The sequence below is a fragment of the Musca domestica genome, unplaced genomic scaffold, assembly GCF_030504385.1.
Source record: "Musca domestica strain aabys unplaced genomic scaffold, Musca_domestica.polishedcontigs.V.1.1 7, whole genome shotgun sequence".
NCBI lineage: Eukaryota > Metazoa > Arthropoda > Insecta > Diptera > Muscidae > Musca > Musca domestica.
This window is the reverse complement of record NW_026712383.1, coordinates 4979085-4993144: the sequence shown is the minus strand read 5'-3', so window position 1 is coordinate 4993144 and position 14060 is coordinate 4979085. Positions and strand designations below refer to the sequence as shown.

At 34.2% G+C, this 14060-nt stretch overlaps 1 protein-coding gene across 1 annotated transcript in view; it reads left to right on the top strand.

Moving 5' to 3' along the window:
• The window catches only part of LOC101901640 (uncharacterized), a 51657-nt gene that overhangs the window by 122 nt on the left and 37475 nt on the right, over window positions 1-14060 (top strand). The window contains exon 2 of the mRNA XM_005185149.4: window positions 55-1851. Within this exon, the coding sequence (XP_005185206.2) occupies window positions 840-1851 (1012 nt within the window). The 5' untranslated portion in view covers window positions 55-839. The remainder of the gene's footprint in view (window positions 1-54; window positions 1852-14060) is intronic.

Genomic DNA, 14060 nt, shown 5'->3' with positions numbered 1-14060 from the left:
TATTGTAAACAATGTTTTTAACAAAACATTAATTTTCATCTATTTTGCTTTTAGAAAATTCCCCAAGTATTCAACAGAATTTATTCTGTGGCATCGCTTGTCGACTGGAGCAAGGTACCCAAAGTACCCACTTACTCGACCTATGTGCCAGCAGTTGTCAAAGTGAAGCGAACGAAGCAGTTGTTTTTCAGTGAATGCAGAGAATAGATACGGAAAAAATCCACGCAAGTTTTTCAAGTGCTTCTACAAAAAGATAAAAATCAAAATAAAATCTAAAAATGCATTAAATTAGTGAAATTTGCTGCTTCCCAAATGAAATTTACACAAATTCAATGAAATTGCAATGAGTATTATGCGAAAAATGTGAGATATTTAATGGAAAAATTCAAAGTGAAAAAATTGTCTAATTGGGAAGTCAGATTACAGCAAAAAAATGAATACATATACCTAAGTCAAGTCAAAACACACACGCACACACAACCAAACGGAAAATGGTACATAAGGAGAGAGCCACACAAGTAAATAAGTTTGCGGCAACTGAGCATTCCGTGAGAGAGTGAGAGCGAATGTCGAGTGTTTTTGTTTTGGTTAGCAAAAGCAAATAAATAAAACAACGCGATTCTTTCGTTCGTTTGGTCGGTCGGTCGGTTCGATTTGTGTGTTTGGTTAACAAGTGTTTACATACATACTACGTTGTTGTTATTTACATCTTTGACGTGTTGTTGGTTCTAAAACCGGCTGTTGTGTTATTGGAATTGTATCGTTTGTTTTCGTTTTTGTTTGGTGTTTGTCGATTTGGGGGCTAGGCTGGATTTGTTGTTGTTGTCGGTTTTGACAAAATGTCACAACAACACCAGCCGCGTAAACATTATCATATACATGCCCCATATCCGCATCATCCTCCGCCAGTTCCGGCACATCATACACATGCCCCCCATCCAGGACCTCCTCCACCACCTTCTTCCAGTTCACATCATGTTGCTGCTCAGCAGCAGCAACAACAACACCAGCAATGGTATAACGCACATGCAGCAGCGGGTATTCCCCCACCGCAGGCACAGCCACCGCCGCCACAATATCACCATGGTCTTCACATAAGAGATTCCCGCCATCTGCAACAACAACACCATCATGCTCCGCATCCCCACCACCCACAGCAACATGGCCATGCAATGCCAGCCCCACCGCCCCCACCACCAACGCATATGTTTACAAGTGGTTATGCTGGTGGTGGTGGCATCCCAGTGGGAGTGGGTGGTGGTGCAGGTGGCACAAGTTCAACGCACAATTCAGCATCGGCCATGCCGGCAACTGGCTCGTCGTCGTCGGCTTCGGCACCACATTTCTCAACACTGGCTGGTGTTGGTGGCCCCCCGAATGTCGTCGGCAGTGGAACTAGTGTTATTACTGGCTCAGGAGGAGGTGGAGTTATTGTTGGTTGTAGCCGAGTTTATGACCTTGAAATGGTAAATACACAACATGGTGGTGGGGCTGGTGCACCGTCTATGTTGGCCATTGGTGGTGCTAGAGGTGCAGCCTATGATGCCTATTCTCATAGTTCGTTATATACTCAGCCACCAACATCATCAAGTCAACGTCATCATCATCAACAGCAACAACAACAGCAGCTGCATCATCATCATCAGCAACAACAACAGCAGCAGCATCATTATCAGCAACAACAACATCAGCAGCATTACTATCATCATCAGCGTCTTCAACAGCAGCAGCATCAGCAACAACAACAACACTCACAACATATGCCTCCAATGATAACGAATATTAAATCAGAGCCAGTGGAACAATTAACGATAACACCATCCATCCAAATGGAGGAAATTATCATAAAACGTAAGTTCTACTATGCCTTAAGGATGTTGTAGTAATGAATGATGTGGAAGGGGAACAAAACATTAAACATAAATGGTAAATTGTTTCTTTAATGTATGTAAGAGACATGTGTTGATAGTCTCAAGTAAAGAAGAGTAGAGGGATAGAGAAACTGTGATAAGACATGTGTTTCTTTTGTCTTAACTAGAAATGACAAGGGATGGTATTGACTATGTAATTTTTCTACAAGTCGAAAAAATAACTAGCAAAATTTGGGAAGGATTTGAAACAATAACTGATGAATAGTAAACAATACATTGAGTTTAAAAAATATATTTTCGTCGCCCGGAATAATTTTTGCGTACGTATTTATTCGTTGCGAGGAAAAATGTCTTTAAATTATGAAATCTATTAACAATATAATCTTTTACTAGATTTTATAATTTATAGATAATATATATAATTTATAGAAGATGTTATTAGTTCGAAACCCTAAAACCATGATTTACTATGGCTTCAAATTTACTCCGAAAGTCACAACAAGGGATGAAATTGCGCAGTTCGTTGTGGAGGTTATATATAAGTAGATAAATAAAAGTTTTTCAATCAAAGGTGTAGAAAATTTAAGAAACGATTCAACGGTTTAACGGCATGTGAGATAAAGATTTAAAATGATCTATAAAGGAAAGGTTTGAATGAACCGACACTTAATCAAATTGACGTCAACTTTAGCGCCATTATTGTCTCCAATAACTTTTAATCTCCTCAGTTGAATACGAAGTACGTAAAATTTATTCCTAACATAGCAAATAAGTCTGAATTCGTTATTATATTCAATACGAAACATATGAGTGACATCTGTGCCTGTGTAAAGTTTTAGAGTTATATCTTAAATTGTGCTAGCTCTATCGTGTATTCAGTAGACGGGCAGATATAACGTGTGTCTGGTTACCCTAAAATTTGTAACGATTGTTGCTGAAAGTCGTCTGTTAACATGAAAGATCTGCAGAAGAGTGTGATTTGAGACGACAATTTTAACAGTTCTTTCACTGAGAGTTTGCAAATTCTTGCTGGACAAATTTCTTCTTGCAATCACTTGCAACTCCTCTTCTTCTCCTTTCGGGGATTTATATTTCGACAAGCAATTTAAAAACATATTTATTTCGCAAGCGTAATTGTTTTGTAGTTTTGTCATAAAGAAGTTGCTTGACAATTCCTGCAGGAAAACTAACCAGACACAAATATAGTAGATATAGCTAAATCAATAAAAAAATTTCACACTCCGAATATTTCGAATAGTTGTAAACGGAATGACAAACTAAATGTACCCTGTGATTAACGGCCGGCAAAATATTTTGCATTTAAAAATGCTGTTCATTTACCGTTATCAGTGTTGTCGAATCTATAAGGGGTGTGCCGGTTAGGATGCAGTCCGTTTTGTTTTCATAGCATTTTTCACACCTCTAAATAATCGGAGATCCCATAAAGTATGTATATTCGTAATCAGCACTTAATCCTAAGGTTCGTCTGTCTGCTGAAATCATTATTTGATGTAGAGCTTTGAAATTTGGCTTCATAGTTTGATTTGTGCCTAGGATCATTCGTAATAACAATGAGCTTTACCAGTTCACGTTTGCATACAGTCCCCTTATGATGATACCTCCCAATATTTAGTAGTTTCATGATTTTAGACACCCTTTTCCACGGAATTGTTTCTAATTTGTTATTTGGAATTATTATCATTTGAGTCTTATTTTTTACATTTTTTAAAAGCCTCCACCATTCTATGGAGGGTAAATTAACTTTGTTATTCCGTTTGTAACTCCTCGAAATACTCGTGATAGACCTTACAAAGTATATACTAGGTCAGCGTAAAATTCTTTGTGAATGTTCGTCTGTCTGCCTATCTGTTGTAATCACGCTATTTTTCGAACGCATCGAGATAGAAGAAATTTTGCACACATGTGAAAATGAACCATGTTGGTCCACGTCGTATAGCCTCCATATAATGGTACCTCCAACATTCGGTATTTTGATAATTTTAGCGGCATTATTTGCCGGAATTGTTTAAAATTCCGTATTTAAAAATGATAATGAGCACAACAGGCTATGACAAAAAAAAAAAAAAATACATATTCAGGCATACGTCTTTCCATAGCCCGATATAATATAACCATATAACGATACCTCCCAATATTCGGTATTTTTATGATTTTAGAGTCATCATAGACCGGAATTATTTCAAATTTTTGTTTAAATTTCGTAATTGGTATTACAGCAGATGATAAAAAATGTGTGTGCACGCCTACATAAAGTCCATAATGGGTTCTACAATCGGTCCATTGTCCTCCAACATTTCCCATATTGGTTTCCATATAACGGTACTCACCGATATTTGGTATTTTGGTGATCCACAATATTCCACAGAATTGTTTCAAAAATGGTATTTAAGACCCGCAATAGATAACAATCCTTGTAATAGAAAATTGTTGATATGGGTTTTAGTTCTAGTGTGGCCTCATATAACAATTATATTTACTTTATTGTAGTTTGATAATTTTAACTCAAACCGATCTCATTGGTATTTGCAGTTTAAAGTGCAATCCAAATGACTTTATTAAGAAAGTTTTTTTACTTAATAATGGAGGACATCGGTCCAAACTTAATATTTATATCCTTGGGTAAGGGTCTTTGTGCATTTGTTTGTAACATAGGGAAAGAAACAAGTTAGGCCGTAGTTCTGAGTCGATACATGGATGTTCGAGATAAACCCTATTGAAATTGGAGATAATCGATTAATGTTTACATATAGCTCCTATACATATCGTCATCCGATTTGTTTTTATTGTACACCTAAGGTTTAATATTAGCTAAAATAAGATAGAATTTGCCACATGAGAAACAAGTATTTCAAATTTGGTGAAGATCGATTCGGATATATCTATAGCTTCTATATCTATTGTTCTTTGGATTTGTTATTTTGTTATTTTTGTGTAACACAAATACAGCTCAGAAATACCTTTGCAAAATTTTATTGAGATCGGTTCACATTTAGATTTATATAGCTTCTATATATATGTTTATCCAATTTTAAGTTTATTATTGCACACAAAATTAAAAAGATTTTGGGGCGTAAGACGGAATTCAGCCGAAATTTGGTGAAAGTTGGTTCAGATATAACTATTTGTCCCATCAATATTTTATTAGTCGATTTTGACACACCCGTAAAATGCACTCCAAACAATGATATTTGGTACCAGCTATCAGAGACAGCATATAAATACCGCTGCTAAATGTTATAGAGATCGGTTTCGATTTACATATAATTTCCAAATATATCTTTATCCGATTTCAGGTTTATTGTGCACTAAAAGTGTAATTTCAGCTTAGATAGGATAGATTTTGGGGAAATTAGGTTCAGATATAGCTAGCTCAATATTGAAAAACACAAATGCCTCCGTCGAATTGATTGAAAATCGATTCATAGTGGGATAGACTATATATAAGTTCCTTTTGGTTTTTAATTATCATTATAATTGTTTATTTGTTAGCTCTACCTTTCCTTACAGTTTTTTTCTTTTTTCAGGTGTTAATTTTATTTTCATACCCTTCACCATTCTATGAAGGGTATATTATATTTATCATTTCGTTTGTATACAATGTATATATATTCTGGATCAGCGTAAAATTCTAAGACGATTTAGCGATGAGCGTCTGTCTATTGTAAACACGCTATTTTTCGAACGAATTGAAATAGAAGGCTAATATTGTATGTGTAAATGGGCCATTTCGGTACACGTTTTCCTAAAGCGCCATTTAACAGTACCTCGCGATATTCTGTATTTTGATGATTTTAGCGACTTCATTCAATCGAATTGTTTCAAAATTTGTATTAGAATTTCGTATTGGGTACTACAGCCCATGCAAATTTCGTATGCATGTCCAAATCTTCGTATAGGCCCCATATAACGGTACCTCCCTGTATTCGTTATTTTGATTATTTTAGCGACATTATTTGCAGGAATTGTTTCAATTTGGTATTTGAAGATCTTAGTGGGCACTACAGCTAACGACAAAAAATTACTTTTTGTAGATCCACGTCTTCGTATAGCCCCCGCATAAAGGTAGACATTTAAACGTTTTTTTTTTCGGAATTTTTAAAATTTTTTAACTTCCTTCCAAGTGGAGGGTATTAATAGTTCGGCCCGGTCGAACTGAGTTGCTTCTACTTAAAATTTCTTAATTTCTTAGTTTTAAAAGTTTTATTTAAAAATAAGTTTTATAATTTTACCTATTTTAAATTCAATAGAATGTTTTGAAAAACAAAAGTCCCATCGATGAATCATTACTAACTGCCTTAAAAAAAAGAAGAAAAAGTGTTATTTCTTTATGAACTAGTTTCTTTATGAACCAGTTTCAAAAAATATTTTTTTATGTACTTTTTGCCTCCGCTGTTTTCGAAGAATTTACAATAAACATCATCACGTTGAGATCGTTCTGAACTGTTATTATATTTCTTCCAAAAATACAAAAGTTACGTAGCATTAATTGAAAAATATAGTATATAGTAATACTATAGTAATATTAATTACTAAATGATATAAGTAATATATATAATTTAAGTAGGAAAATATTCAATTTCATTTGGAAATTGTTACCTACAATATTATTATTACTTATTATTAGTAATATCCTAAAACAATGCTAATTCATTGTACGATAAAAACAAAATGCCTAGAGCTATTTTTTCAGACTATAGTTTGATTTTTCTTTTTCGATTTATTCCCTTTAAAGTGATTGAATCCTTACTGCATGCAAGCAAATATGATATTATTTATAACTTTAAGGGTTAGCAAATGCAGAAGCTGCAAGAATCTACTATTTTTCCCTCATAGTGGAAAAATCACAGTTCTTGCTGTTCTGGAACAGATCAACTGATGGGTTACGATATCTCGGAAACTATATATTGTATTGGCATTTAGGGTATCGTATAGTGCTAAATAATAGGTTAATCAACATTATATTTTGATCTTTAAATAAATCTTAGTCAATTGGTTACCACCGTCTTCTGATTTTCGATTCATGTGAACATTGTACAAAAGTTATAATATTAAAGTAAATATAGTATTTTTTTACATTTTATAGCGTATGTCTCCTAAAATAGTTAAAAATGGAACGGTAATTCAACGATAAAAGTATACATATTTCTGTATACAATTTTAGAATATATACATCCTACATCTTATAGATATGAATGTACATTTGTATACAGGAATGTGCTTATAAAGTGTACATATGATAAATTTCCTCATTTTTTTGGATCAATTAAAACTGAAATTGTAGAATAAAATTCTGTAATAAAAACAAGATGGATAATTTATTGCGTGTTAGGTATATGGGATAAATCTAAAATGGAGAGGTAGTAAACGATGAAGACGGAGGCGATGTCGATGGTAACGACGACTACGACTACGATTCATTTCATTTCAAGTCACGAGTGTTTCTTCTTTCGAAAAGCATTCAATTCAAGTCGTTGTACAACCAACAACATCGGATACCAGCAAAGCAGCAGCACAGAATTGAATTTCGTGCCATTTTCGTTTGTGATGGAGAGGTGGAGATTGGATACGATTGTACGTTCGTACAGAAAGACCTCTCAATCGAGTTATATGACACGCTTATGTATTTGCAGCAAACTATCCATGTATATGTACTCGATACAACTAGCTACAGCTAGCTAGCTTGCTATATATAGATACGAGACGTTGCACATACACGAAAAATAAATCTCTATATTTTTTCCTCTTCGTCATCGCCGTTGTCGTTTCCATTTTTATGATGAATGGGGACTAGTTATTATTATACATACATAGAGTTTTGTGTTTGTTCTTTCCATTTTGTGAAATAGTTTCAGATTACACGAAATACTTTTTCTTCCAAATTTGTTTTTTCTATAGAAATCATTGTAATTTAGTACCTATTATATTTATACATATTTATTTTTAAATTAATATCTTCATTATTTTTCATTTTAATCACTTTTTGTATTTATTAAAAATGAATAAAAATTTTATTTTGAGTTGAAAAATAATTAGAATTAGTGTAAGTTGCATTCTTATGGAAATTCATATTTTTTAATGTTTTTTTGTAAAATTATAATTATTTATATATATCAGGCTTGTTAGATTATAAAAAAATCGTATGCATATATAGCAAAAACAATAATAAGCATAAACACAACTAATATTAATAAATTGTTACTCAATAATTAAAATTTAGGCCGCTTGAAGTAATTTCTAAAAAAGAAATCATTACATTGACATACATTATATATGCTCAAGATCTGCAAGGTGATAATTGCCTAAAATTGTCACCAATTTGAGTTGAAAATGTCGGGAGACCTTTAAAAATATCGGAAGGAAAATTGTATTTAAACATTTTTAAAATAAAACAAGTAAGCAAAGGCTATAGTCGTGCGGGACCGACCATGTGATACCCTACAACACTACAATATGTTAGAAGCCCCCTTATGCCCAAATCCATTTTGGAAGATTTCGCTTTTGAAATTATATGACGGAGCACTTCCCAGATATTACCATTAGCATTTTGACCAGGGACATTCGCCCAATATTAACGCACTCCGTCGTATTTTGCGATCATCTCCAAAAGCAAGAGGCCCCTCTGTATCTCCAAATTTAGAATCTTCTATAAGATCTTCTTGTCTACGATATTTGGCTATATTCGTCAACCAAATCAACAAAAAAAAGGCAGAAGTTCGCATTTTGTGTAGTTCGGCTATCGCCTGTAAGTAATGTTGGTATTTTTCAGACAAAAGTAGTGGTCCATTCTAACCGCTGTCCTAAACTCTAACTTCATGCGAGATTTCGTGTCCTTTGGTTTCTATTTATGACCTTTATAACGGCTGCAATATCAAGAACATTTTTAGTTGTTGGTCCATTTCAACCCCTAAATATATTGCGGACATCTTTGAAAACAATAGGCCTAACCCTTCTGAGCCTAACCCTACCCTTTTCGTGAGGATCGGACGATAATTGCAATCTGTATATAATATCCCAAACCTGTGTTGTAAGGTGGAAAAATATTACAAAATGTACACCTTAATATTATAAGTCAAATTGAAAAAATCGCATGCGATAAAAATATGAAAAAATAAATAAATGTCGCAAAATACTAAAAAATCTATATTAAGATCATTTTTGACTTATTTTTATGCAATTTTTTTAGATTTAATACTTTTATGTGAAGAGGGCATTCTGAATTGACAAAATTTGTCAAAATCGGTCCAGCCATTCTTGAGATATAAGCATTCCATCTAACATTCCTTTCCTTTGTATATACACATTGTATATATTTCGCTATATATATCCGATATATTTACTATCGGCATCTACGTAACGGTCAGAATTGACCTGTTCGTCTATTTATGTTTTCGCCGGGACTAAAAATATTCGCGGTATAATGGAAATTTGACTTTTATTTAACACAAATGTTATAGTCTTTTTCACCCACTAAATATTACCCGATAACCATCAAAATCGGAAGGCTTCTGCCCAGCCCGAAGCTTTAGCCCCATGCTAATTTCCGCTTCGATTGGTCCATAATTGCGACCTGTAGAGCAACTGCAAAATCAGGATTTTTTCAGTTTTTGGTCCATTTCGACCCCTAAATATTTTGCGATCATCTCCAAAAGAAATAGGGTTCTATTCTGACCTTACCCCACCTCCATTCTAAATTTCGTGAAGATCGGGCCATAATTGCGACCTGTAGAGTGATTACAAATTAACATGGACAGACGGACATACATAGCTAGATCGACTCAGCTCGGCGAGATAGGAAGATCCATATATACTTTCCTATGTGGGAAATAAATATTTCGAGGTGTTCGTAATTTTTGGCCCAATCAAACTCATAATACCCCCAACACAAAGTGTTGTAGGGTATAAATAGGTAAAAAAAAACCTTTTAAGTTAAATGGTTTTATGTTAAACATACATGGCAATGTTTAAGATAAATTTACTAAAAATCATAGAATAATAAAATAGACAGTCGTGGGAATTGCACTTAGCTGGAATTGCACTTAGCTGGAAACTGTATGGCTTTCGGGTGTATAAGATGTACTCCGTCTCTTGCGAAATCAATTCGGACGTAAACTGCATGGAAAATGCTAAATTGCAGAAAATTGAGACCTTTCAGCCCCAATGACGCAGCTATTAAGGTTTTTCTGCAATTTAGCATTTTCCATGCAGTTTTCCTACCGCCAGTCCCACGCTGATTCGTCCTCGTTGGAAAATCGTGTCATTTTCCTGTCAAATTAATTTAGGATAATTGGTTTTATCTTGATATTTGTTCAAAATACATTGATTAATCAAAAAGTAGTAAAAATCATTAAAATTAAAAAAAAAAACAACTATTTTTCACTTAACCCCTTGTGAACCAACACAAAATTCAAGTGGTTTGTGTCTTCGATATTATATTTCAAAATTATCTTCACGGGCATATTATATTACCTATATCCACATTGTCTGTATTTCGTTTGGTGTGTACTAGCTGATCCTACAGATGTTCCTGTTTTCAAACAGCCAGCCTCCGTTTTATAGGAGCCAGTTGTAAAAGATCACCGAATAGTAATTTGCCTTAATAGAGTATCCACCATGCATAAAATTTGTCTTATCAAATGGAAATCTCTTCGACAATCAAAAATTCTTTCTGATGCCATTATTGCCTCATTATTCGCAAATAGTTTCCGGACAGTGGTGACATACCTGGTATACTCTTCTTTCGCTTTTTGAAGCCTTTGTTTACATTGTGTTGCAGTTTCTGTTTTATTTGTGTTTGCATTTTTTGATATTTTTTTATCATTTTGTTTCCACGAGTAATGGACATTTAAACGGTCGACCCCAGAGGTCCAATAAAGGGGCAAAGTTATGTACAACAAGACGCGCCTGAGTATTGAGAGGAAAACGCTAACTACATATCATTTTTATTCACCCTAATGCCATACAGTTCTCGGCGCGTTTTAACCCTTCATATTAACTTAGGTGGTGTACCGCTAACGACGTTTTATTTTTAGCCACCCTAATGCCACACAGTCCTCAACACGATACAAAATCTTGACTTGGGTGGTGGATTCAGGCTGGATTAGTCATTTACCTATATTACAGATGCAATTTCAAAATTTAAATCTTATTATTATACGCCATTTAGTGGCTACTCCCATCTTTAGCTAGGTCAGGTGCGAAAATGGACAATATCGGTCCACTCCATCAAGTACCTTCCCTACAAATGGTCGAAACGTTGAATAATAAAGACTCTTAAAAGATGTGATGTAAGTGTCCGATTGTCTTCAAATTACATACATCACAATATTTTTATTAACCCAAGGGGTGGTGTGTAGATAGAATATATTTGTCCACTAATGCTGGTACCTCCCCCACAAAGGGTAAACAGTCTTAATATTCGTTAAGCTCTTAACATCTGATTCCATTCAGACTTGGCACATCTTAATATTTCCATAAACACAAGATCTGTTATAAAGATGGTAGAGATCGAAACAATTTGTATTTTGTCTGGAATGGTAGGTATTGAAAATGAGATATATCGCTCTACGTCTTCGTATAGCACCCACATAACGGCACCTCACGATATTCGGCATTTTGATAGTTTTAGCCACATATTTTCACCAATTTGTTTGAAATTGGTATTTGCAGTTCGTTATGGGTTCTAATTCTAGTGGCCAAACATTGTACATATAGGTCCATGTACATAGGCCCCATAAAGGGTACTTTCCGAAATTCGGTATTTTGATGATTTTTGCCACATTTTTCAACGGATTTGTCTGAAAATTGGTACTTGTAGTTCGTTGTGGGTTCTAGATTCGGTTGCAGAAAATTTTATGCATAGGTCCACGTTTTCGTATAGTCCCCATATAAGGGTACCTTCCCATATTCGGTATTTTGATGATTTTTTCCACATTTTTCAACGGATTTGTCTAATGGGTTCTATCTCCGGTGAAAGAACATTGAATATCATTTTCTAATAGATTTGTGCGAAATTTGTTATTTGTACTTCATAATGGATTCTACAACTTCATAATGGATTCTACAATCGTTGTAGTATAAAATTGTCTTATAGGCTCCCGATTTAGTATGGCCACCATAAAACGGCTCCAACCATTCTCCTACCGATCTTACCGGAGTTCGTAGTTTAAAGTGAAACACGTTTGAATCCAGATATATTTGCAAAGAAATGTTTTCTTTGCCCAATGGTGGAGGCCTTTTTACTGGTTTCTATGTTAATTTCTTGATTGATTGATTTCTATGTTAATTTATACTTGATGCTATTTTTTGCAATTTGAACCTTTAATTTATCTCCATGGATATAAAATAAATCGACGTTTTTGGTAATTTTCGGGCAGGTCCTTTTGCAAGGATTATTCATTTGACCACTGTGTCTTCCACGATAAGTCTGCTTTTCCAATATTGACATTAATGGGAAGTTCATGAAGAGTACTATCCACTGAAATTGTAAAATGGATAAAAAGGTTGGACCATTTCTTAAGTTCATCATCTCCATTTCTGGAGAAATTTATTGAAGAAGATATTTCTATTGGCCACTGTAACTTCTAGCAAAATTCCAATGGATATGAATAGAAAGCTATTGAACCATTACTAGTTATTGTTTATAAAGTGAAGATTGGGCAAATTCTAAAGAATTTTCCCATTTCTACAGAAATCCTTCGACAAGGATAATTCTGTCCCTTTAGGACAATATGCCGGGAAAGTTAACCAGTTTCGAAGTTTTTTTGAGAGGTCCTTTGACAAGGATTATTCATTTGACCACTGTGTCTTCCACGGCAATTCCACCGGTCCAATACGTACATCAGTGGACATTCTTGAAGAGAACAGTCTGTAAAATGTTATATATCGCTATATCACCATTCATCCTTGAAAAATAACAATTCATAATGACATCTTTTTCTCCTAGCAAAAAAGTGTCCCAAAGATACTCTTTACTCAGAAACAACCAATTATAGATGATATTCCCTCAAGTTAAGTTTTATCAATGGTGTTATATATTTAGGCCTACATATATTCCTACAATAATAACAAAATTTTAAAAGCGAGCTTTTAGAGATTATTTTGTTTTAAATGGATTTATTATTGTTATGAAACAACAAACTTGATTTGAATACTTTTTTGACGTAATGCGTTTATCTTTTTGAAATTAATTAGCATTTGTTTTTTAACCCATTTATGGTCGTAGTTTTCTAGGAACTTCTATTGATATTTTTTGTTTGTTTTAAAATTGAACAAATTAAAATACACTTTTTCAACGAAAATGTTATTGATCTATCCGTTATAACGGACGTGGAAACATTTGGCGTATGATACATTATAATACGGTTCTTTGGATGAAGTATTTTGTTTTATTTTAGATGTATAAATTTACTTTTTATATTGGAATAAGCACACCGCTAATATATCGATTTGATCCGGCCAAATGATCTAAGCCTCTTTGAACTAAATCCGTTTCAGGACATTTGAAGTTGATGTAGTGATGTCCGTATGTCCATCCATCCGTCTGTCTGGTGCGCACGATAAATCTCGAAGGGAGTGTCTGATTCGGTCCAAACATGGTGCTTCGGAATATTATTATCAAACTTAGATTGAGTTCGGAGATGGGCAATATCGATCCACTCTCTCTGGTACCTCCCTCACAAAATGTCAACATTGCCAAAGAAAATAAATAGCTTCACAGAAAGAGTGAGGACAATCCGATTTTGCTATATATCGGTCCACTCCTTCTAGTACGTCCCCTTACAAAGTGTCACAGTTTTGAGTATCCATGTAGCTCATAAAACGCGAAAATAACGTCCGATTCCATTCAGACATCTCAATATTTCCACAAGATCTGTTATAAAGATGGTAGAGATCGCACCATATCTTCTGGTACCTCCCCCACATAGGGTTTAAGATTTTGAAAAACAAAACACTCAAAGAAAGCGAAATAAACATCCAACTCTCCTCAAAATTCACTTATCCAAATATTTTTGCTAATGCGAGAAAGTAACAAAGATTCACAATTTCCAATACTTATATCTGTCACAACTGACGAAACAAGTCAGTTATATTTCTCCAATATTTCTCCTAAACAGAAATCTGATATGTATACGTAATTGATCGGAATTTCTGATTTCCTATAAAATTGGA